The 26,403-nt window shown below is 37.3% G+C and overlaps 1 protein-coding gene and 2 non-coding genes across 12 annotated transcripts in view; 2 read left to right on the plus strand and 1 right to left on the minus strand.

Annotated features, from left to right (window-relative positions):
• The window catches only part of CSPP1 (centrosome and spindle pole associated protein 1), a 146,217-nt gene that overhangs the window by 2,106 nt on the left and 117,708 nt on the right, over window positions 1-26,403 (plus strand). For all 10 annotated transcript variants that reach the window (XM_040625626.1, XM_040625621.1, XM_040625622.1 and 7 more), the window contains exons 2-3: window positions 7,429-7,537; window positions 14,261-14,360. In XM_040625626.1, coding sequence (XP_040481560.1) covers window positions 7,439-7,537; window positions 14,261-14,360 — 199 coding nt within the window. In that variant the 5' untranslated portion in view covers window positions 7,429-7,438. The remainder of the gene's footprint in view (window positions 1-7,428; window positions 7,538-14,260; window positions 14,361-26,403) is intronic.
• On the minus strand, window positions 12,203-12,335 carry LOC121101764. The gene has a single exon (XR_005833802.1). It is a non-coding gene; the product is annotated as a U11 spliceosomal RNA (small nuclear RNA).
• LOC121101811 lies at window positions 24,605-24,734 on the plus strand. Its single transcript, XR_005833839.1, has one exon. It is a non-coding gene; the product is annotated as a small nucleolar RNA SNORA31 (small nucleolar RNA).

The following is a 26,403-nucleotide window of genomic DNA, read 5'->3' on the forward strand; positions in this document are numbered from 1 at the left end:
TCTAACGCCAGGTCTGGTCAGATGTAGCCATGTGACATGGGGCATTATCTTTCTAAATCGGAGGGCAGGGTCCATATCTTACACTTTCTATCCCCGTAGCATCTGAATAATGCTCTCCTGAGAGAGGGGAGTATTTTCTGTTTCTTATGCTTCCATAGTCGGGAGGAAATTTACATTTCACTTGAGAGGGAAAAGGATGGGAACATTTTCTCCTCTCTTTGTGATTGAAGAAATGGGGAGAAGGAATTGGGCATACTCAGTTCTTTCTGGATCCTCCTTTTTTTTTTTTTTTTTTTTTTTTTTTTTAAAGATTTACCAAGGCTTAGCACTGAGTGTATGTTTTGGTCTGCTTGTATTTCTATCTATATGATAAACATAAAGGGCCTAAGTTTAAGATTTAGACATGTTGACTTTTTTTTTTTTAAGATTTTGTTTATTTATTTGAGAGACAGCAGAGTGAGACAGGGAACATGAGAGGGCATGGGCAGAGGGAGAGGGATAAGCAGACTCCTCACCGAGCAGGGAGCCCGACACACAGGGCTCCATCCCAGGACCCTGGGATCATAACGTGACCCAAAGGCAGGCACCCCTAGACATGTTGATTCGATTATGATTAACCAAGTATCAATTACTGGTGATTGAAATTGCCAGTGTACTTTGGAGGCTTTCTTTACAAAGGTGATTGCTGATGTATACCAGCATTATGAAAATATGAGTTAATAAAACACTTATAATTTGTTGATTTCTCAGTGTCAGGTGTGCCGTACATTTTATATGTACCATTTAGTTTTTTCTTCATAACAGCTCTGGGATAGATATTTCTCTTAACAGATGAGGAAAGTAAGAGGGAGGTTAAGGAACGTAATGAGCTTGATCATATAGTGTCAATTCATGATGGAATTGGGTTTGAAATCCAGATCTTTCAGTTAAATTATTTTCTTAAAAACTGTTTATCATCTACATACTATGTACATAGCTACTGAGGGAAAAATAGTGACTTAGTAATATCTTAAAAGCCGTTTTGAGTGATTTTTACATTGTAGGGTGAAGGAAAATAAAAAATCCCCTTTAAGTTTCTTTCAGCTGATTTTTCTTGTAATCTAATCTTCAGATTGTAAATATTCTTTTTTCTTTTTTTTTTTTTTAAAGATTTTATTTATTTATTTGACAGAGATAGAGACAGCCAGCGAGAGAGGGAACACAAGCAGGGGGAGTGGGAGAGGAAGAAGCAGGCTCATAGCGGAGGAGCCCGATATGGGGCTCAATCCCACAACGCCGGGATCACGCCCTGAGCCGAAGGCAGACGCCCAACCGCTGTGCCACCCAGGCGCCCCCAGATTGTAAATATTCTTAATCTATTTTGTACTTAGGCTGTACCCACCAACTCAGTCTATGTGATTTACTAAATCTTGAATAATTTTGTAGTTGAAATATGTTTTATGTAAGTTGTCATATGCTTGAAGGAGTGAGAAAGAAAAAAGTGGTCATGACAGCTGGAAGCTGGGCTGCACTATCACGAAGGCCTTCGTGTTGCTAGGAACTGGCTTGGCGCTATTGCTTAGGCTTGTTGTTCTTCCACTGAAGATAAACAATTGCACAGAACATCAACATTTGACAAAGCTCTGTGTCTGTGATGGATCAAGAGAAAAGCAATACGACTCCATAATCCTCTCCAAACACAGACAAAACATGAACGTTGTCCAAGCCACAGAAGACCAAGCATCCCCTCTCCCAGCTGATGAGTGATGGCTGCCTCTTAACCAGTTACAGCTTTAGACAGGATTTGCTAAGATGCCCAATCATAGAATTACTCTCACTTTCTGAGAGCCTTCAATCCTGAGCAAAGCTCTGCTCCCAAATCACCTAACAAGCTGCAAACCCTTTTAGTCTTTTCTAACACCTTCATGCTAAGATTCTCCAGAGTTCCCCATGGTGGGTATCAAGGATGCATCCCTTGATGCAATGAAAAATAAACCCGACTAGTTTAACCACAGTAGTGTTCCTGGTGGTCTTTGGAGGGCATTGCCAGGAGAAAGCTTATTAGTATCTTTGACTCTTCAATTTAATGTTAAAGATACTACAGTCTAATCAGATAGTAGAACAAAATTAGAAATGATTAAATGTATACTTATATCTAATAAATCTGATATTTTAGTTGTGGCATATATTATACTTACAGTCGTTTAAAAATATTGCTATGGTTACATAAAATAAATTTTAGAATTTATAATGGATGTTAAAGTGTTAGATTAAAGGGGGGGTACCTGGGTGGCTCAATCAGTTAGGCATCAGACTCTTGATCTCAGCTCAAGTCTTGATCTCAGGGTCATGAGTTTGAGCCCCATGTTGGGCTCCATGCTGGGTGTGGAGCATACTTAAAAAAAAAAAAAAAGAAAAAAGTTAGACTAAAGGGAAATTTAAGTATCTATAAATTCAAGAGAGAGCTTCCAAAATTTGTTTAAATGAACATGTTAATTTAATAATTGTTAACAGTATTATGAGGAGACCTTAGAGTGAGAGGCTTGTTACTTTTTGTTTTTTAGATAATGACTTTCTAATTTAATTTTGTATAAATTCTGCTTCAAAGTATGTATTATCCCATTATTATCTTTTATTTCTATTAGACATAAAAATATTTAGGGAAATTAGGGGATTTTAAGAAGTGATTTTTTTTTTTAATGTGAAAACTGTGTGCTGTTGAGCTGTTGTGAATTTTTACTAGGAAAATTTCTTGTCACAATTAGCAAATTAAAAATGGCTTAACTATGTTAACTTTTGTTGGTTTGGAATGTATTTTGTTAAAGCCATATTTTAAAATCCGTGTTCTTGGGGCGCCTGGGTGGCACAGCGGTTAAGCGTCTGCCTTCGGCTCAGGGCGTGATCCCGGCGTTCTGGGATCGAGCCCCACATCAGGCTCCTCCACTGTGAGCCTGCTTCTTCCTCTCCCACTCCCCCTGCTTGTGTTCCCTCTCTCACTGGCTGTCTCTATCTCTGTCAAATAAATAAATAAAATCTTAAAAAAAACACATTAAAAATCAGTGTTCTTTTTAGAAGTAAATAATAGAATGAAGTTCACATTATTATACTGTTTAATTGATATAAATTTCAGTTTTGTTTTTTTTTTTTACAAGATTTTATTTATGTATTTGACACAGAAAGAGAGATACATGCATGCAGGAGCAGGGGGAGTGACAAGCAGAGGGAAAGGGAGCAGCAAGCTCAGCACAGGGGTCCATCCCAGGATCCTGGGATCACAACTGGAGCTGAAGGAGGACTCTTAACTGACTGAGCCACCTAGGTGCCCCTCAACATTTTTTTAAAAAAGATTTTATTTGACAGAGTGAGAAAGAGAGAGAGCGAGAAAGGGGGAAGAGAGGAGGGAAGGGGAAAAGCATGCACAAGCCAGGGGAACAGCAGGGGGAGAGGGAGAAGCAGGCTGTCCCTTGAGGAGGGAGCTCAATGCAGGGCTCTCCACCCCAGAACCCTGGGATCATGACTTAAGCTGAAGGCAGATGCTTAACTGACTGAGCCACCCAGGCGCCCTCAGCAGTTTTTGTTTTTGTTTGTTTGTTTGTTTTTTTAGGTAAAGCTTGCTTTTCTATATTTTTACAAGTTATTGTCCCCCAAGTATTAAATTCAGTGGATGCTTTTTTTTTTTTTAAACTCTCGTATTTGAAATTGTTGACTGGTTCTTTCTTGTATCTCTTCTTTTCTTCCACAAATATGTTGACTGGCTTTTCTTTATATCCTTCTTTTAAATATTCCTCTGTATTTTTTCCAGCTTCTTCTGTTACCCCCTCAAGTGAACACTGCCCATCATTTAGTTCTGGATCATCTCTTTTTTTCCCTGTCCATGCTCATTTACCACGGCTTAAACTATTATCTTTAACAAAATTAACTCTTAAACATTTCTAATGTGGTCTTTTTCCTTGAATGTGTCTTGAATTTCAAGTATCTGCTGGAAATTTCCATTAGCGTGTCTTACTAACTCCAACTTAACGTATCTAAACCAAACCTTTTCAGGACAGCCAGCTTCTTGTGACTTATTCCTGTTCAGGATTCCATCCACATTTTGTTTCCAGGACTTGAAACCTTTGTCATTAGTGACTCCTCCTTTCTTGCCACACATCTAATTAGTCACTAAATTTCATGTTTTTGAAAAAAATTTAAAAAAATTCCAAGTTCAATAAGGAAAGGATAGTTTAAAAAATGGTGTTGGAATAATTTTATATTCACACGAAAAAAAATTAAACTTTGACTCTTGCACCATTTGCAAAAATTAACTTGAAATGGATCACAGACTTAAATATAAGAGAAAACTAGAAAACTTCTAAAAATATAGAAGAAAGTATCTGCGATTTTGGGTTAGGCAAAAATTTCCTACATATGACACAAAAAACAATCGATTCTAAATTGATGAAAAATGAATGAATTAGTGAATGGATTAATTGAATTTCATACAAATTAAAAACTTTTGCTCTTTAGCAGACATCATCACAGAGATGTTTACAGCAGCTTTATTCATAGTTGCTAAAACCTGGAAGCAACCAAAAATTTTGAGTACATGAATGGATAAATATACTGTGGTACATCCAGACAATATATTATTCAGTGCTAAAAAGAAATGAGCTACAAAGACATGAAAAGACATGGAGGAAACTTGGATGCATATAAGTGAAAGAAGCCAATCTGAATAGGCTACGTACTGTATGATTCCAACTGTTTGACTGTCTGGGATAGGCAAAACTACGGAGGCAGTGAAAAGATCAGTGGTTGCTAGGGTTCAGAGCAGAGGGAGGAATGAATAGGTGGAGCACAGAGGATTTGGGGGACAGTGAAGCTATTTATGAAACTGTGATTGTAGATACATGTTATTATACCCGTGTTTGAACCATAGAATGTATAACACGAAAAGTGAACCGTACTGTAAACTATGAACTTTGGGTGATAATGATGTATTGATGTATGTTCATCACTAGTTACAAATGTAACACTTTGGTGGGGGTTGTTGATAATGGGGGAGGCTATGCATGAGTGAGGGGATGTATGGGAAATCTGTACGTTTTTGCTCGGTTGTGCTGGGATCCTAAAACTGCTCTAAAAAATAGTCTTATTAAAGAAAGAAGGCATTATTAAGAAAACTTAAGCTATACACTAAGAGAAAATATTTACAAAACGTGTTTGATAAAGAACTGGTATCCAGTATATATAAAGACCTCTTACAATTCAATAATAAAACAATTTAATTTTAAAAATTGGCAATAAGATATGAATAGACATTTTGCCAGTTGTTAAATATATGGATATACGAATGGTAGATAAATACAGAAAAAGATGCTCAATAGTATAGTCTTTAAAGAAATGCAAATTAAAACCACAGTCAGATACTATTACATAGCCAATGACTAAGCATCAAAAATGGAATGACTGAGACCAAAAAGACTGAAAATACCCAGGGCTGGTCAGGATGCACTGCCCGTTGCAATGTAAAATGGTCCAGCTATGTTAGAGGAATGATTTTGCAGTTCCTCAAGATGTTAAATGTGTTACATATGATGACTAAGTAATTCCACTCCTAGGTTTTAACAGAGTTCTAACAGAACTCAAAGCATATGTCCATGCAAAAACCTGAACACAAATGTTCATAGCAGCATTATTCATAAATATCCCTCAAACAGAAACAATCCAAATGTCTAGTAATGGGTAAATAGGTAAACTGGCATTTCCATACAATGGAATACTGCGTAGCAATAAAAATATCCCCTATTTACCAATAGAGCAACTACAAGGATGCATCTCAAAAACACTTTTAAGTGAAAGAAGCCAGACTACATATTGTATGATTCAATTATATGAAATTTCTACATTAGTTAAAACTGTAGAGAGGGAAAACAGTTTGGTGGTTGCCTGGGCGGGGGCGGGGGGTAGGAGTAAGGACTGACTACAAAAAGACACAGGGGAACTTCTTGGGGTCATAGAAGCATTAGAAAATATGATTGTGGTGATAATTGCACAACTGTGAATTCACCAAAGCTTAGGGAAACTGTTCAGTAAAGTGAGTAAATTTTATGGTATGTAAATTCTCAATAAAAACATCTTATGAATTTAAAAATAATGCCAGGCCTTACTGGAAAAAAAAATAGAAATTCATGAGTCCATGCTGATAAGTTGATAAATACATGTGGAGGAAGGAAGGGCTCATAGAATAGAGTAAGTGCCAATGGGTAAATACGCAGGGCATGGTGGACTTGGAAAATTAGAATTGTGTAGCCGTCTTGATTGAAAGATTGGATCAGTTAAGAATCACCAGTTGTTGCTAAATCCAGGAAATTTTGAGTGAAAGCAGTGTTTGCATGGTCTAAATGCATCTCCTTATGGGCTGCTTATTACAAGGGAATAGTAGTACATTAATCAGACAGCAAGTAGACCAGGCAATCAAAAATAATATCACCTAATGAAGGGCAAATGGACATGTGTGTCTCTGATTGTTGACACTTTACAAGGACTCATCACCACGTATGTAGTAGTTCACCTGAGAATACATAAACTGAACTTAAGTTATAAAGGTACAGTAGGCAAACCCCAAAAGGGGAAGTTCGATTAGAAGTGTTGGTGTTAGGTGGGCCATATTAAAAAGGCAATGTTATGAAAGACGAAGGTTGTGGAAGCGTTCCAGATTAAAGGAAGCTAATGACATGTAACAAAGAATTGTGACACTTGACCTGGACTGGATCTTGAGCTGGAGGGAGAGAAAAATAAGCTGTAAAGGACAATTTTAAGTCATTTGACAAAATTGGAACATGGACAGTAGACTAGATATAAAAATCAGTGTTGCTGAGGTCGATGATTATATTGAAGTCTGTAGGAACAACCTAATTCTTAATACACTCTTAAGTGTTTAGGGGTAAGTGTATGTGATTCACCGTCTGAAAAATTTTAGAGAAAATTGTATATGTAGAGAGAATGAAATTGTGTGCACAAAGAACAAAGCAAGTTGTGCAAAATCTTAATAGGAAATAGGTAAAGAATATATGGGTGTTCATTGTGCTATTCTTATTGGAACTTTTTTTAAGTTTGAAATTACATCCAAATAAAACGCTTTTTTTAAAGTTGTTTTTTTTTTTTGACTTATGGATCAAAGTGTGCGTGTGAGAGAGAGAGAGAGAACGAAAGAGATAATGGTAGTTGTGCATATTCTCTATTTCTTTTCAGATATTTAATGTATGTCATAGGTTTTTGGGGCGGGTTGGGAGAGAGGCAAACAGGCATATTTTGTTCAAGCTTATTCGAATTTCTCAATTTGGTAAGTGGAATTGAATACTAAATGTGGGCTAAGCCTGCATGTTGTTAATTATACTAAAAATATTGTGGTATAGCTGTGCTGATTGAAGTGGGTTTTTTTTGTTGGTTTTTGTTTTTGTTTTTTAGTATCTGCAAAATGGCTGATAATTTGGATGAGTTTATTGAAGAGCGAAAAGCCAAACTGGCCAAAGACAAAGCAGAATTGGAAAGTGATCCACCTTACATGGAAATGAAGGTAAAATTAATAATCTTCTTTCAACATGTTTTATTAAAATTGTCTCTGAAGATTAGCTTTGTGTACAATGCAAAACATACTCTTCAGTGAGTGAGAATCTTGTGTTTCATACTTTGGTTTGGGTGTCCTGTCACTCTGAGTCTGAGAGCCTGATTCTGGACAATATTGCATTGATTTTGAATGTAGTTTTTCTGTTGTTTTGTATCTCAGTTTCTTCTCTCTTAATAGGGTTTAATTAATAATTCCTGTGCTTCATAAAATGGTTAGGAGACTACTTCTAGTACAAGGAACTTTCATAATATATAAAAACAAGTTCTCATATTCTATGTATTTTAAGTGAAAAGTACAACTTCAGTTAATTAGTGTCTTAAAATTTTTTTTTAAATCAACAAAAGTGAATTTATTGGAATAGTTTATTTTGGTATATATACTTTTCAGATTAGAATTTGTTCAAGTGTTTCTGAAAGCAATGTTTGAAAAAGCTTCCTTAAAGCTTTCCTAGTTTTGGTGAATACTGAGACTGTGATAGGTACTGTGCTAAGCTTTACTATAGCACTAATCTAGACAGATGGGGCACCTTCTCTCTTGAGCTCAATGTTTTGATAAGATATGGGATATAGATTAATCTTGTCCATCATTCGGTCCATTGTAATCAGAGTCACCATATATATTGGCTTGCCCTAGACAGTTCCGGTTTACCTATTGCCCCACGTCTCATCTGGTGTAGCATTTGTCTTGGGTAAAGGTATGGGCATCTGGTTGACATGATAAATATATGGTCATCCTAATTGTGAGGGAATTTTACTTACATAGTTAACATTTATTGTGTGCTGATTATGGAAGAGGCTTAGTCTTTTATTTTATTCTATTTTTTAATTCCAGTATAATTAACATACAGTGTTATATTAGTTTCTGGTGTTCAATACAGTGTGCAATATAGTGTACAGCAATTCTGTACATTACTCAGTGCTCATCATTCGAAGTATACTCCTAATGCTCTTTACCCCCACCCACCTCCCCTCTGGCAACCACCAGTTTGTTCTCCAAATTTAAGAGCCTGCTTTTGTTTGTCTCTTTTCTTTGTTTTGTTTCTTAAATTCCACATATGAGTAAAATCTTTTGGTATTTGTCTTTCTCTGACTTTTTTCACTTAGTGTAATACCCTCTAGATTCACCCATGTTGTTGCAAATGGTGAGAGTTCATTCTTTTTTTATGGCTGAGCGATACTCCATTGTGTATGTGTGTATGTCTATGGATAAATGCTTGGGTTACTTCCATATCTTGCTATTGTAAATAATACTGCAATAAACATAAGAGTTGCACATATCTTTTTGAGTTAGTGTTTTCATTCTAATGATTGTTTCTATTTCCTTGGTGGTAGTTGTGATCTCTCCCCTTTCATTCATAATTTTATTAATTTGGGTCCTTTCTCTATTCTTTTGAATAAGTCTGGCCAGTGGCTTATCGATCTTATTAATTCTTTCAAAGAACCAGCTTCTAGTTTTGTTGATCTGCTCTATTTGTGGTTTCTAATTCATTGATCTCTGCTCTAATCTTAATCAGTTGTCTTTTCGTGCATGGCTTAGACCTCTTCTTTTGTTCCATCTCCAGCTGTTTAAGGTGTGAGTGTAAGGACTGCAATTTAGATTTTTCTATTCTTTTGAGCGAGGCTTGGATGGCTATGTATTTTCCCCTTAGGATCACCTTTGCTGTATCCCATAGGTTTTGGACCGATGTGTTTTTGTTCTCATTGGTTTCCATAAATTGCTTAAGTTCTCCTTCAATTTCCTGGTTTACCCAAACATTCTTAAGCAGGATGGTCCTTAGTTTCCAAGTGTTTGAGTTTCTTCCAAATTTTTCCATGTGATTGAGCTCCAGTTTCAAAGCATTGTGGTCTGAGAATATGCAGGGAATAATCTCAGTCTTTTGGTATTGGTTGAGACCTGTTCTGTGACCCAGTATATGGTCTGTTCTGGAGAAAGTTCCATGTGCGTTTGAAAAGAATGAGTATTCTGTTTTAGGGTGGAGTGCTCTGTATATATCTATGAGGTCCATCTGGTCCAGTGTGTCATTCAAAGCTCTTGTTTCTTTGTTGATTTTCTGCTTAGATGATATGTCTATTGCTGAGAGTGGAGTGTTGAGGTCCCCCACTATTAACGTATTATTATCTAAATGTCTATTTTGGTTAACAGTTGGCTTATGTAGTTGGCTGCTCCCCTGTTGGGGGCATAGATATTTATAATTGTTAGATCCTCTTGTTCGATGCACCCTTTAAGAATAATATAGTGTCCTTCTGTATCTCTAACTACAGTCTTTAGCTTAAAATCTAATTTGTCTGATATGAGAATTGCTACCCCAGCTTTCTTTTGAGGTCCGTTGGCATGAAAAATGGTTTTCCATCCCTTCACTTTCAGTCTGGATGTATCTTTAGGTTCAAAATGAGTCTCTTGTAGACAGTGTATGGATGGGTCATGTCTTTTTATCCAGTCTGCAACCCTGTGTTGTTTTATGAGAGCATTTAGGCCATTCACATTGAGAGTTATTATTGAGAGAGATGATTTTAATGTCGTCATGTTGCCTGTGAAGTCCTTGTTTCTGTAGATTGTCTCTGTGAATTTCTGTTCTGTATCACTCTTGTGGGTCTTTCTACTTTTATCGAACTCCCCCCCCTTGATATTTCTTGTAGGGCTGGCTTGGTGGTCACATATTCTTTCAATTTCTGCCCGTCTTGGAAGCTCCTTGTCTCTGCATCCATTCTGAATGACAGCCTTGCTGGATACAGTATTCTTGGCTGCATGTTCTTCTCACTTAGTGCTCTGAATATGTCTTGCCAGTCCTTTCTGGCTTGCCAGTTCTCTGTAGACAGGTCTGACGTTATTCTGGTATTCCTTCCTCTGTATGTAAGGAATCTCTTCCCCTTTGCCGCTTTCAAGATTGTTTCCTTGGATCTAAGATTTGTGAATTGTACTGTTACATGTTGTGGCGTTGGTCTATTCTCATTAATCTTGGGAGGGGTCCTCTCTGCCTCTTGGACATGAATGCTTGTTTCATTCACCAGATTAGGGAAGTTCTCAGCTACAGTTTGTTGAAATATCTCTTCTAGACCTCTCTCTTTCTTCACCCCCTTGGGGAGCCTGATGATTCTGACATTGGAACATTTCATTGAGTCAGTAATCTCCTGTAGCTTTTTTTCATGAAATTAGAGTTTTTTCCCCCCATGTTACCTGTCTTTCCTTCTTTTCTATCATCTCATCCTCTCACTCACTAATTCGTCTTCTGCCTCGTTTACCCTGGCAGTCAGAGCATCCAGTTTAGACTGCATTTCATTCATAGAATTTTTAATTTCCGCCAGATTTGTTCTCATTTCAGCCCTTAGAGATTTTAATATTTTTCTCAAGCCTGTGCATCATCTTGATAATTGTTACTCTGAAATCCATTTCCGACATCTTGGTTATATCCATATCCATTAGTTCTGTGGCAGAGGCCACGGTCTCGGTTTCTTTCCTTTGTTGGGGGTTCATCCTCTTTGTCATTCTGATGAGGTGTGGTTGTGGGGATGTACACAGTCCAAATTATTGACCAGGACCCAAGCAAGATGCACCTGTTTTATAGGGACCTTAGGGATGTGGGCTTCTTGTTTTTTTCAGCCTGCCTTCTGGGGGAGGGGCCTGCCGCAGAGATACTCAGGCAGCCCTGTTTGGGCAGAGTTGCCCTGCCCCCTGCAGGGGGTGGTGGAATGAGCTCAGTGAGAACCGGTTTTTTGGGGCTTTTGTTCTCTGGCAGCTTTCCCTGGTGGCTTTCTGTGTCTCTACTGAGAGAGCAGCAGTGACCATATCCAAACCTCTGTCTCAGAACAGAGAGATCACAGTCTGCTCCTCACTGACCTCTCCAGGCCACACTGACTCCGTATCCGTCAGTGCTGCTAAAAACCCGCAGTGTCCTGGTTTGTGCACCCCATAGCCGCTCTCCCAGTCTTTGCTCCCAGGGCCAGGCCAGGCATGTCTCTGCCCTTTGTGCTCTAAAACCACCAGCCCCCCACCCCCCCACCACTGGCTCCTGAGCTTCAGGTTTCAGTCTGGTTTCCCTGCTGCTACCGGTCTGCTAGTGCAGCCCGCTCCCCAGCGCCGGGAGGATTCTGCTTCCTGGTGCCCCAGCACGGTGCCTCCTTCCCCCTTCCATTTATCTTCCGATATCTGCCCGCAGACTCTTGGCTCCCCACCTCATACCTTGAGACCAAACACCGGAGATGTTCTGTGTGTAGAGATCCAGATGTATCTTCTTACATCTCAGGCTGATTTCGTGGGTGTTCAGGATGGTCTGGTAGATAGATATCCAGCTCAATTCAGGGGACTGGTTGAAATGGCATCCCCTACTCCTCCACCATCTTTCCCGGCCTCCTGGGTGCATACATTTTACAATTGTTATGTCTTGTTGAATTATTCCCTTTATAATTGTGTCGTGTTCTTGTCTCTTGTTGTAGTCTTTGTTTTAAAGCCTGTTTGTCTATTATAATTATCGTTACCCCCATCTTTCTTTTCACTTCCATTTGCATGATAAATGTTTTTCTATCCTTTCACTTCAATCTGCATATGTCTTTAGGTCTGAAATGAGTCTCTTGTAGGCAGCATATATATTGTCTTGCCTTTTTCTTTTTCTTTTTTTTATGGGGCACCAGGACCAATGATCACCAGCTGCCCAGGTACCAAAAAATTAGGATTCTGAAATCTCTTGATTTCAATTCCACAGGAAGAGCAATGTAGCTGGCTTACATGTGCCGCTCACGACAGAGCCCTTTGATCTGTGTCTTGCTTTTTTATCCATTTAGTCACCCTATGTCTTCTTTTGGAGCATTTAGTCCATTTACATTCAAAGTATTTATTACTAGGTATGTATTTACTGCCATTTTGCTAATTGCTTTATGGTTGTTTTTGTAGTTCTTTGTTCCTTCTTTTGCTTTCTTGTGGTTTGATTGGCTTTCTCTAGCGATATTCTTGTATTCCTTTCTCTCTCTCTCTCTTTTTTTTAATGTCTATTACTGGTTTTTGATTTGTGGTTACCATTAGGCATATAGCAGTCTATATTAAGTTAGTGGTTGCTTAAGTTTGAACCCATTATAAAGCACTAAATTTTTACTCCCTTCTCCCCCATGTTTTAGGTATATGGTGTCATATTTTACACTCTTTTATTTTGTGAATCCCATTATTGATTTTTATAGATACTTTTTAAAAAAAGATTTTATTTAGTTGAGAGAGAGCGCAAGAGAGCACAAGCAGGGGGAGCGGCAGAGGGAGAGGGAGAAGCAGGCTCCCCGCTTGGAGCCTGATATGGGGCTCGATCCCAGACCTCTGGGATCATAATGTGAGCTGAAGGCAGACGCTTAACCGACTGAGCCACCCAGGTGCCCCTCTACATACATTTGATAATTTTGTGCTTTAACCTCTGTACAGGTTTTATAAGGGATTATTCTATTTTACTATGTTAATATGTAGCTGTGAAATTTTTCCTTTCCTAATTTTCTTATTCCTGCTATGGTCTTTCCTTTCTACTCAAAGAATCCCCTTTAACATTTCTTATAAGGCTGGTTTAGTGGTGATGAATTCGTTTAAATTTTGTTTGTCTGGAAACCTCTATCTTTCCTTCTATTCTGAATGATAGCCTTGCTGGATAGAGTATTCTTTGTTGCAGGTTTTTTCCTTTCATGGATGAGGCTTAGTCTTAAGAGGTTACATTTATGATTCTATGAATCTGTGAGGTAAATACTGTTGTTAGACTCATTTTCTAAATAAGTAAACTGAGGCATGGGGAAGTTAAGTAATGAGACTAAAGTCTCATTAGTTAGTAGAAGTAGGCTTTGACTCCTGATATCCAAGTAGTGCTTGCTCTCTTAACCACCATACTACATTGCCTTCTTTCCATAATAGCTTCTCTGGTTAAGGAGTTGTGTCAAGGACTTTACATGTATTATCTTATTTACTCATAATATCCCTGTTAAGTACATGGAACATTTTTGTTTTACAGATCAAGAAAGTGAAGCTCAGAGGGGTTAAGTAATTCATCCAGGTACACACAGTGGTGGCTTCATGATCGGAACCATCATATGTCCAGCCCCAAAGTCTGTGGTTTTAACCACTCTCCACTTTGGACTAGCTTACAATGTTTGAAAAGGGTTATTAACATAGTTTAAAATATAATTTTATTATAATTTCTAATATTAAATAGTACATAAATCATGATCTTTAACTCTTAATTCAAGTATCACTGCTCAGTGAAGTCTTTCAGTCCCCCCTGCATCATTTATGGCCCTTCTTACCATGCTTCATTTTTTCCCCCCATAGACCTTACAGTTACTCTCTATGTAGTATATAGTCTAATTATATATTATGTTTATCGTTTGTACCCTCAGTAGTTTGAACTCCATGATGGCAGAGATTCTCGTTTTTGTTTTTTTTTTTTCTTTTGTGTTTCCAGTATCTGGGACACTATGTAGTAGGAACTCAGTGAATATTTGTTGATAAATGAATTCTAATATTTAATTAGAATTTATTACATTTATTGCTAAATAAATGCTAGTGTTAAATACTTTTGGTTAATTCCTCAAGCTTAACACTTAAATTTCTTCTGTGGTGTATTGTGTAATTTTGTCAAGTCATTTAAAGTATTGGGATAGAGTGTATATTTTGTAGATTTTTTTCCCCCTTTTGTAAATATAATGTCTCTTTCAGGGAAAGGCATCAGAGAAGCTTTCTGAAAACAGTAAAATATTAATCTCCATGGCTAAGGAAAACATACCACCAAACAGTCAACAGACCAGGAGTTCTTTAGGTATGTCATTAGATACGCTAAATGGATTTTAAAGTATTCTTAGCAGGCTGTTGTGAAAGAGCTCTGTATTATCAGAAAAAAAGATTTCTTTGGAATTGCAGTAACTCTTTGATTCCTGGAATCTTACAAATTTTTGAATTTTCTACAAAGGAAATATAATGCATACTGAGAACCATCTACCCATTTTAAATGATACTCCCTTATAATTTATGGAAATTATGGCTGTAAATATATATAACATAAGTAAAAATTAATTGAAAAATTTGAATGGAATTTGCGAGAGGTAAAATGTGTTAATTGAATAAAAATGGTGTATGTTTATTTAAAAATCAGATGCTTACAGGATACAAAATGCTATTTAGTGAATGACCATTTTAATTATTGATTACTATATTAGAATTGTACGGAAGTTAATTTTGCAGCTATACTGAGTTTTTGATATGGTTTGTTTTGAAAATATGTAGGTTTTTTATGAAGTATAAATAACATAATGTTATATTAATTTGGGATGTACAACATATCGATTCAACAATTCTATACATTACTCATTGTTTACCATGATAAGCGTAGTCATCATACAACATTATTGCAGTATTACTGACTCTATTCCTTATGCTATATTTTTCATCTTTGTGACTTATTTTTAACTGGAAGTTTGGATTTTTATCTATTTCACCCATCCCCCTCATTCACTTCACCTCTGGCAACCACCAGTTCAGTTTGCTGTATTTGAGTCTGGTTTTTCTGTTTCGTTTTTTAGATTCACATGTAATCATATGGTATTTGTGTTTCTCTGACTTATCTCACTTTCCACAATACCCTTTAGATCCATCGATGTTGCTGCAAGTGGCAAGATCTTACTCTTTATTATGGCTGAGTAATATTCCATTCCATATATGTAACCATATCTTCTTTATGTGTTTGTTATTGATGGACACTGGGTTGCTTCCATATCTTGTTATTGTAAATAATGCTGCAGTGAACCAAATGGGTGATCTATCTTTTCAGAATAATGTTTTTGTTTTCTTTGGTTAAATAACCAGTGGTGAAATTAGTGGGTCGTATGTTATATTTATTTTTAAATTTTTGAGCCATCTCCATGCTGTTTTCTATGGTGGCTAAACCAATTTACATTCCCACCAACAGTGCACAAGGTTCCTTTTTCTCCACATGATTTTCTCCACGTACTTTTTCTTCACTTGTTATTCCTTATATTTTTTATTGTTTCCATTCTGACAGTATAAATATGGTTTTGATTTGCATTTCGCTGCTGATTAATGGTGATGAACATCTTTTTATTTGTCTGTTGGTCATCTTTATGTCTTCTTTGGAAAAATGTCTCTTCCTGTCTTCTGCCCATTTTTTAACTGTATTATGTGTCTGGTTTTTTTTTTGTGTGTGTTGTATTAAGTTCTTTATATATTTTTGATATTAAACCCCTACTGGATGAATCATTTGTAAATATTTTCTCCCTTTCAGTGGGTTGTCTTGTTTTGTTGATGGTTTCCTTCATCGTGCAAAAGCTTTTTTAGTGTAGTCCTAGTATTTTGTTTTTGCTTTTGTTTTCTTGACTTAGGAGACATATATAGAAAAATCATGCTAAGACCGATGTCAAAGAGATTATTGCCTGTGTTTTCTTCTAGGAATTTATGGTTTCAGGTCTCACATTTAGGTCTTAATCCATTTTGAGTTTGTTTCTGTGTATAGTGTAAGAAAGTCATCCAGTGTCATTCTTTTGCATGTAGCTATCTAGTTTTCCCAACACCATTTATTAAAAAGATTATCTTTTCCCCATTTCATATTCTTGCCTCCTTTGTCATAGGTTACTTGAACATGTGTAAATGTGGGTTTAGTTCTGGGCTAGCTATTCTGTTGCATTTATCTATGTGTCTGTTTTTGTTCTACGTTATTTCCCTAATATGTATGTATATATCTAATTTTTAAACCCTGTACTTATTTATATTATAATTGGAAATTTAGACCTTTTGACCACCTTCCTCTAATTCGTCTGCCCCCCACCCCCACCTCTGGTAACCACAAGTCTGATCTCTTTTTCTGAGTTTGGTTTTGTTTTGTGTGTAGATTCCACATGTGCGATCATGCAGTATCTGTCTTTCTCTGACTTACTTCACTAACCATAATGCCTTCAACTCACCAATAGTGTGCAAGCAAGGGTTCCATGCCAGCATTTGTTATCTCTGTCTTTTTGATGATGGCCATTCTAACAGGCATGAGGTGATCTCTTTGTAGTTTTAATTTGTGTTTCCCTAATGACTAGTGATGTTGAGCATCTTTCCATGTACATTTGGTCTAATTTTAAGGCCACAATGATTCAAGCAAGTCAGTAACTGAATGCTGATAAATTATAAAATTAATCAAATTATATATTATCCTTTAATAAGATTAAATGCACATCGAAAACAATTATTGTTTCAGTTGGTGATAAAACAGACATTCTATGAAAATTAAATTCTTCATACCCAACAGAATGGTTAATATTTTGCAATGGGGATCTTCATTCATTCAAAACATCTTTAAACACTAAAGTGTCAGGCACTGTGCTAGGCAGCAAATATATAATGGCAGGCAAGCTGGCATTCCACTGCAGTACAAGAGACAATTGAATAAGTTCAAAACTACACTTTACAGGGAGAATCAATGTAACAGAACATGATGACTACAGCTAACATTGCTGTGTAATGTATAGGAAATTTGTTGAGAATAAATCCTGAGAGTTCTCATCAGAAGGAAAATGTTTTTCTTTTTTTCTTGTCTTTACATTGTATCTATACAAAAAGATGGACGTTAGCAGGACCTATTGTGGTAATTATTCCATGGTATATATAAATCAAACAATTAGTCTGTATGCCTTAAAGTTACACAATGATGTATATCAATTATTTCTCAATAAAACTGGAAAGAAATTAAGCCAAATATGTAGTTTTGTCACGATGGGAAAAATGTGAAACAATTTGGCATTAGAGAGTTTTTTTTTGGGAGAGTTTTCTTTTTATTTTTTATTAACATATAATGTATTATTTGTTTCAGGGGTACAAGTTTGTGATTCATCAGTCTTACACAATTCACAACACTCACCATAGCACATACCCTACCCAGTGTCCTATCCCTCCCATCCTCCTCCACTCCAGCAACCCTCAGTTTGTTTCCTGAGATTCAGTCTCTTACGGTTTGTCTCCCTCTCTGGTTTCATCTGTTTCATTTTTTCCTCTTTCCCCTATGATCCTCTGCCTTGCTTCTCAAATTCCACATATCAGTGGGATCATATGATGATTATCTTTCTCTGATTGACTTACTTCACTTAGCATAACACCTTCTAGTTCCGTCCACATCATTGCAAATGGCAAGATTTCATTTTTTGATGGCTGCATAATATTCCATTGTGTGTGTGTATTTTGTACCAGTACCATACTGCTTTGATGACTACAGCTTCGTAGTGTATCTTGGAATCTGGGATTGTGATCCCTTTAGCATTGTTCTTCTTTCTCAAGATTGTTTTGATTATTCAGGCTCTTTTTATTTATTTTAAAGATTTATTTATTTATTTGAGAGAGAGTGAAAGAGATGTGAGCATGAGCAGGGGGAAGGGCAGAGGGAGAGAATCTTAAGCAGACTCCCTGCTGAGAGTTCTTTGCCAATTTGGATGCCTTTTATTTCTTTCTGTTGTCTGATTGTTGAGGCTAGGACTTCTAGTACTATGTTGATAATTGGCCATCCCTGCCATGTTCCTGACCTTAGGGGAAACCTCTGTTTTTCCCCATTGAGAATGATATTCACTGTGGGCTTTTCATATACGGCTTCTATGATCTTGAGGTATGTTCCTTCTGTCCCTACACTGTGAAGAGTTTTAATCACGAAAGGATGCTGTATATTGTCAAAGGCTTTTTCTGCACCTATTGAGAGGATCATATGGTTCTTGTCCTTTCTTTTATTAATGTAGTGTATCACATTGATTCGTGGATGTTGAACCAACCTTGCAGCCCGGGAACAAATCCCACTTGGTCGTGGTGAATAATCCTGTTAATGTACTGTTGGATCATATTGGCTAGTATTTTGGTGAGAATTTTGCATCCGTGTTCATCAGGGATATTGGTCTGTAATTCTCCTTTTTGATGGGGTCTTTGTCGGTTTTGGGATCAAGGTAATACTGGCCTCATAAAATGAGTTTGGAAGTTTTCCTTCCATTTCTATTTTTCGAAACAGCTTCAGAAGGATAGATGTTAGTTCTTCTTTAAATGTTTGGTGGAATTCCCCCGGGAAGCCATCTGGCCCTGGACTCTTGTTTGTTGGGAGATTTTTGATTCCTGCTTCAATTTCCTTGCTGGTTATGGGTCTGTTCAGGTTCTCTATTTCTTCCTGGTTCAGTTTTGGTAGTTTATATGTCTCTAGGAATGCATCCATTTCTTACAGATTGCCTCATTTATTGGCATATAGTTGCTCATGATATGCTCTTATAATTGTTTGTATTTCTTTGGTGTTGGTCATGATCTCTCCTCTTTCATTCATGATTTAATTTATTTGGGTCCTTTCTCTTTTCTTTTGATAAATCTGGCCAGGGGTTTATCGATGTTATTAATTCTGTCAAAGAACTAGCTCCTAGTTTTGTTGGTCTATTTGACTGTTCTTTTGGTTTCTAGTTCATTGATTTCTGCTCTCATCTTTATTAATTCTCTTCTCCTGCTGGGTTTAGGCTTTATTTGCTGTTCTTTCTCCAGCTCCTTTAGGTGTAAGGTTAGGTTGTGTGTTTGAGACCTTTCTTGCTTCTTGAGAAAGGCTTGTATTGCTGCTGTATACTTTCCTCTTAGGACTGTTTTTGCTGCATCCCAAAGATTTTGAACAGTTGTGTTTTCGTTTTCATTTGTTTTCATGAATTTTTAAAATTCTTCTTTAGTTTCCTGGTTGACTCATTCATTCGTTAGTATGCTCTTTAGCCTCCATGTATTTGAGTTCTTTCCAACTTTCCTCTTGTATTGAGTTCCAGTTTCAAAGCATTATGGTCCAAAAATATGCAGGGAATGATCCCAAACTTTTGGTACCAGTTGAGACCCGATTTGAGACCCAGGATGTGATCTGTTCTGGAGACTGTTCCATGCACACTGGAGGAGAATGTGTATTCTGTTGCTTTAGGATGGAATACTCTGAGTATATCTGGGAAGTCCATCTGGTCCAGTGTGTCTTTCAGAGCCCTTGTTTCCTTGTTGATCATCTGCTTAGATGATCTGCCCATTGCAGTGAGTTGGGTGTTAAAGTCCCCTACTCTTATTGTATTATTATCAATGTGTTTCTGTAATTTTGTTACTAATTGGCTTATATTATTGGCTGCTCCCATGTTTGGGACATAAATATTTACAGTTGTTAGATCTTTTTGTTGGGTAGACCCTTTAATTATGATACAGTGTCATTCCTCATCTCTTATTACAGTCTTTGGTTTAAAATCTAATTTGTCTGATATAGGGATTGCCACCTCAGCTTTCTTTTGATGTGCATTAGCATGGTAAATGGTTTTCCACCCCCCTCTCTTTCAATGTGGTGGTGTCTTTGGGTCTAAAATGAGTCTCCTGCAGACAGTATATGGATGGGTCTTGCTTTTTTATCCAATCTGATACCCTGTGTCTTTTGATTGGGACATTTAGCCCATTTATATTCATATTAACTATTGAAAAATATGAATTTAGTGCCATTGTATTGCCTTTAAGGTGGGTGACTGTTACTATATATTGTCTCTGTTCCTTTCTGATCTATGTTGCTTTAGGCTCTGTCTTTGCTTAGAGGACCCCTTTCAATATTTCTTGTAGGGCTGGTTTGGTGATCGCAAATTCTTTTAGTGCCTGTTTGTTCTGGAAGTTTTTTTTTTTTTTACCTCTTGTATTTTCAGTGACAGCTTAGCTGGATATGGTATTCTTGGCTGTATATTTTTCTGGTTTAGTGCCCTGAATATATCATGCTGATCCTTTCTGGCCTGCCAGGTCTCTGTGGATGGGTCTGCTGCCAGTCTAATGTTTCTACCATTGTAGGTTACAGACCTGTTGTCCCGAGCTGCTTTCAGGATTTTCTCTTTGTCTCTGAGAGTTGTAAGTTTTACTATTAGATTTTGGGCTTTTGACCTATTTTTTAGTGATTTTTGAGGGTGTTCTGTGCCTCCTCGACTTGAATGCCTGTTTCCTTCCCCAGATTAGGAAAGTTCTCCACTATAATTTGCTCCAATATACCTTCTGCCCCTCTCTTTCTTTTTCTGGGATCCCAATTATTCTAATATTGTTTCACTTTATGGTATTACTTATCTCTTGAATTCTCCCATTGTGATCTAGTAGTTGTTTATGTCTCTTTTTCTCAGCTTCTTCATTCTCCATCATTTGGTCTTCTGTATTACTAATTCTCTCTTCTTCCTCATTTATCCTAGCAGTTAGAGCCTCCAGTTTTGATTGTACCTCATTAGTAGCCTTTTTGGTTTCGACTTGGTTAGATTTTATTTCTCTAGAAAGGGGTTCTCTAGGATCTTCTGTGCTTTTTTCAAGATACTAGCCAGCTAGTATCTTTACATTCGTCATTCTGAACTCTAGTTCCAACATCTTCCTAATGTCCATGTTGATTATGTCCCTGGCAGTCGGTACTGCCTCTTGTTCTTTTTTTTTTTTTTTTTCTTTTGAGGTAAGTTTTTCCCATTTTTTAATTTAGTCTTGAGAAAAATAGATGAACAAGAGAACAAATTGCTAAAAGGATAACAACCACTCCAGAAAAAAATACACTGAAAAAATCAGAAGAGACCCAAAACCAGGGTGGGGGAAAGAAAGAAAAGAATATGATCAGGCTGGTGAATAGAACAGAGCCACACACTAGATTTTTGGTATATTTTGGTGTGTTAGAAGAAGCTGACTCCCAAAATTTTAGGGAAAGAAAAACTTACATACAAAAATAAGGGTAAATACAATATAGGGATGGAATATGACTGTAAAAATGAAAATTTAAAAATTTAAAAAGAATTGATAAATTGGTTGAAAAAAGAAAGAAGGAAAATTTAAAAAATAGAAAAATAAAAAATAAAATTAACTTCGAAAGACTAAAGAGTCATGGAAAAAAAGCCATGAATTCTATTTTCTGTATTCCTCTATCACTGAAGTTTTGCATTTCTCATTGATCAGTGCACTTGGTCTCGGCTGGATGTTCTTGCTGACCTTATGGGGGGGGGGGCTGTTGCAGTGATTCTGAAATGTCTTTGCCCCAGGTGGAATTGTACTGCCCTTGCCAGGGTCAGGCTAAGTAATCTGCTCTGGTTGCTCTTTAGCTTTTGTTCCCTGAAGGCTTTCCGCGCAGCTTTAGAGGACCGAAATGAAAATGGCGGCCTCCTAATCTCTGGCCCCGGAGGAGTCTAGAGCTTGGGGCCCCCCACCTCAGTGCATTCTCAGAGAAAAGCAGTCAATCGCTCCTGTCTCCCTGGTGTCTGGCTGCACTCCTGTGCTCACCAGGCCTGTAACTGAGTGTTTCTAACTGTGGCACACGACCCCTTTTGGAGTCTCCAAACCCAGTAGATTCCTGCAGTGCGCTCCCTGGCCACTCCTCCCAGGGGAGGAAGGGGAGTCTCCCCAGATCTGCCGCTTTCTGGGCCCCGGCTGGAAGGGCAGTGGCCCAGCTGAGCCACGGATCACGGTTTATGGCCACCCCGAGCTGAGAGCCAACTCCTTGGCTCACTCTTCGTGGCTGGGTTCCCTGCTCTGATACCTGGGAGCTCTGCCACACTCAGGCAACCTTAGTGTTTTTGTGACCCCAATAGTCCTGAGACCCCACTGTCCCAGAGAGGGGTCTACCTCCCGGCCCCCCATTAGCCACTGGAGCGACATCCCTCACAGGAGCAGACTTCTAAAAGTTCCGATTTTGTGCCTGAGACTGTATCATTTGCCAGTAGCTGGCTGATGGAGACTCCCTCCCTCCACAGTCTATCTTCCCGTGTATCGCCTCAGATTTGCTTCTCCGCACATCCTACCTTCCAGAAAGTGGTCACTTTTCTGTTCATAGAGTTGCTACTGTTCTTTTCTCTGATATCCTGTTGAGTTTGTAGGTATTCAGAATGGTTTGATAACTATCTAGCTGAATTCCTAGGACCAGATGAAATTTAGGTGTCCTACTCCTCTGCCATCTTGCTAGCTCTCCTGGAGAGTTTTCTCTTGTGGTTTCTTAGAAGACTTATGAAGCAAACTGGTCTAAAAAAGGTCAAATTTGGAAATTATATTTTGAATTAAGGTCTTCGATACCATACTTTGAATAAGTAATTAAGCATAGTAGTTATCAATAATATATATACTGACTATTCATTTAACCAGTGCCATCTAGTGATAGCTCATGATGCAGCAGCTATCATGAACCCCAGTGCATTTTTATGATTTTTGTAAATTCATTTCTGTTAGTGGTAATATTTATGGGTAATGCTTATCCATGTGGCTTATTCTTCCATTCTTATTCTATACCTCTCTCAGAAGTAGTTGAGGAGTGGTACAATGATTTCTGACACCAACTACCCAGGGTTGAACCAAACTTCACAGATAAGGACATAGTCCTCCATGAGGCTTCTCTTACTTTGGACATCAGCAGCTAGTTTTGTTGGAGTCCACAAGCCATCTTTATTCTGGCTACAAAATGTGCGGGTTTCCACATCCTGTCAAGTTTGATAAATCACTAGAATGACTTACAGAACTCAGGAAAGTGCTGTACTTCATGATTACAGTTCTGTTGTAGTACAAGCTAAAAATGAGAACTAGCCAAAGTGTGGGGAGATGATAGGGCATGGTCTGGGAGTGGTCTACATGTGAAACTTCTGTCAGCCTCAGGGATAGATCCCCCTCCTCTCCTGGAACATCAGTACTATTGCCACCCAGCATGCTCACGTGAGTTTCAGTGTGCAGAGCTTTTATTGAGATTTCACTGGCCATGTCGCTCAGTCTCCAGACTCCCTACTTTCCCCTGAGGTCTGGCTGATATCAAGTGGCTCAAGCTTGGATCTAACCTTTTAGTCACATCTTCCTGGTGTGGTCTTTCTGGTGTGGCCAGCTCCCATCTGTGTTATCTCTTCAGCATAAACTATATAGAAACTCACCATGACTTAGTATATTAGTGTAAACTATTGGGTTTGGGTCCAGGGACCTACCATGAATAACAAAGAGCCTCCCATCACTTGGAATATTCCAAGGATTTAGAAGTTACTTCCCAGAAACCAAGCCAAAGGCTAGTGAAGTTAGCATGTACATGGTTTAGTCTATATAAGCTGATGAAATTATGTCCTTGTTAAGGAATTTGTTAGAATAACTTAGGTTTAATAAAATGTGGGAGTCAGCTGAAAATGGTCCATAGAAGCAAATGATATTTTCTTACTACACCATTTCTAGGCATATTAGTGATTTTTTTAATTAAATTATTCAACTTTTACTAACTTCTCATTGTATTTGATAACTATTGTTGAGAAATTCATTAATTTTTTAAGTGTAGGTCTACGTACCTCAGTTAAATATCCTCTTCCTCTTTTATTTTTCTCTTTCTTAGAGAAGTTGAGTATTTTCCCTTAGGTTGAACATTATTACTTTGATTTTAATGCTTTATATCCTGGAAGATGTTTTTAATGGACATGATACAGCCAGTACTTTCAACATTTTTTTCCATATGTACATATTTTTAGCCCAACATCCATAGATTGTCTGCACTGCTTTTGAAATGTAGTATCTGGGTCAAATGAAGACAGAAGCATTGCTTTGTTTTGAATTTTATAAAAAAAATTTCTAATAAAATTTGCACATGCAAAATGATTGTAAAGTGTGCAGGGACCCCCCTGGGTGGCTCAGTTGGTTGGGCATCTGACTCTTGATTTCAGCTCAGGTCATGATCTCAGGGTCTTGAGATTGAGCCCCGTGTCAGGCTCTGTGTCCAGCAGGAAGTCTGCTTCTCTATCTTTGCCCCTCCCCCTGTTTGTGCTCTCTTCCTTTCTCTAAAATAAATAAATACATCTTAAAAAAAATACAGAACAGTATAACATGAAAATTTGTGACCCTCTCAACCCTGTCCTCCAGACTCTCTTCTTAAGCAGTATCTTGTATATAATTTCATGGTTAGACTGTGCATATGTGTACATACCCCTTTCTTCTATATCTAGTAGCATATATCCTGTTCTGTATTTGAAAATACTAGTTTTATGATTTATAGTATAGGGACCTGACCATAACCTTTTGAGAATAAAAAGCAGTGGAATGCATCTATTTGACCTGGAGCAGTTCCTGTCTGCTGCTAAGGTTTTCATTACAGATGCAAGAAAAAAGTGTCTTTGCCCTTTCTGTCTGTCTAATTATGGCAGCCATGATTGAATGGGGGAATACAAGGGGGAAATATGGAGAGAGAATTTTTGCAACTCAGAAATAACTTGTAAACACTGAAGAGCCTCTTATACTCCAAAAAAGAAACTGAAATTTTAGTTAAAAAACGTAACCTAGACCTAGGCATAAAACTGTATTAATCAGCCTTTATCTCTGGGTGTAAAGAAAGTTCATTGTATACCAAACTAGTACTTGCTGTGGGTTATGGAAGGTGTCAAATAGCACTTACTATGTCATATTGAAATTATATGTTTGCTTGTTTACTGTCTAGATGCTGTTCCTTTGGGCAAAGACTTATATACCTGTTTATCTCCCCAAGACCAGCAAAGTACTTAGCATATGGGTGGTGCTCAGTTCAGTATGTATTTTGTAAGAGAGCTTGGCTTTTCAATGTGGCAATGTTGAAATTTATTTTAAAAAACTAAATTCATAGTAAGAAGAAATTCACTAAGAGATTTAATATTTTCAGTAAGTTATTTAATAAAATTTCATGAATTAAATTTTAAAAACAATTTTCTATCAAATATGGTCTTATTAATAAGAAGAAAAAGATGTTAGGTTAATCTTAGATAAATCTTCAAATCCAGCAATTAATATGTCACTGTATTTGTCCGTGTTCCTCAGAGAACTACTAGGATGTGTGTAAGTAAATACATATAATACATAAATACATATAAATGTGGAGAGAGAAATAATTAAGGAGTTGGCTTGTGATTATGAGGCTGAAAATTCTCGTATCTGTGAGGTAAGCCGTGAAGCTGGTGACCCCAGGAAGAGCTGATGTTGCAGTTCTGAGTCTGAAGATTGTTGTCAGAATTCCTTCTTGCTTGGGAAAGGTCAGTCTTTGTTAAGGCCTTCCACTGATTGGATGAAGCCCACTCACATTATGGAGGGCAGGTTGTTTTACTCAAAGTCTACCAATTTAAATGTTAATCTCACCCAAAAACTACTCTCACAGAAATATCCATAATAACGTTTGACCAAATATCTGGGCACCTTGGCAGCCAAGTAGACACCTAAAATTAACCATCATAGTCACCACTGAAATCTTTTTTTTTTTAATGACTTTCTTTACAAGTGGCATAGAAATAATGTTAAAAATTAAATGCAAGTAGGATTTCACATAACTGTTAGCACTACTAAATCTTTAGTGTTTGCTGACTTGTCTAATATTGCAAATGTGTTGTTATGTGAACAAGTTAGACCTCTCAGACAAAATTGATAAATTCCTAGAAAGACCCTAATTACTGAAATTGATTGAAGAAGAAATAGAAAATCTAAATAGACCTATAACATGTAAAGAAATTGAATTCTTTATTAAAAATCTTTCACAAAGAAAAGCCCAGGCCTGGGTGGCTTCATTGATGAAATCTACCAAACATTTAAAGAAGCAATAATACCATTCCTTTATAAACTTGAAACAAAAGAGAAAGGCACACTTCCCAACACATATTGTGAGGCTAGGATTATCCTAATATCAAGGCCAGATAAAGTTTTCACAAGAAAAGTACAAAGTAGTATGTCTTATGAATATAGATGCAGAAATCCTAAACAAAATATTAACATTAAAACTGACAACATATAAAAATGATTATACACTCTGGTCAAGTGAGCTTCATCTTAGTAATGCAAGTTTTAGTCTAATATTTGAAAATTAATATATATTGGATTAATAG

The sequence above is a fragment of the Ursus maritimus genome, unplaced genomic scaffold (assembly GCF_017311325.1).
Source record: "Ursus maritimus isolate PB19 unplaced genomic scaffold, ASM1731132v1 scaffold_9, whole genome shotgun sequence".
Lineage (NCBI taxonomy): Eukaryota > Metazoa > Chordata > Mammalia > Carnivora > Ursidae > Ursus > Ursus maritimus.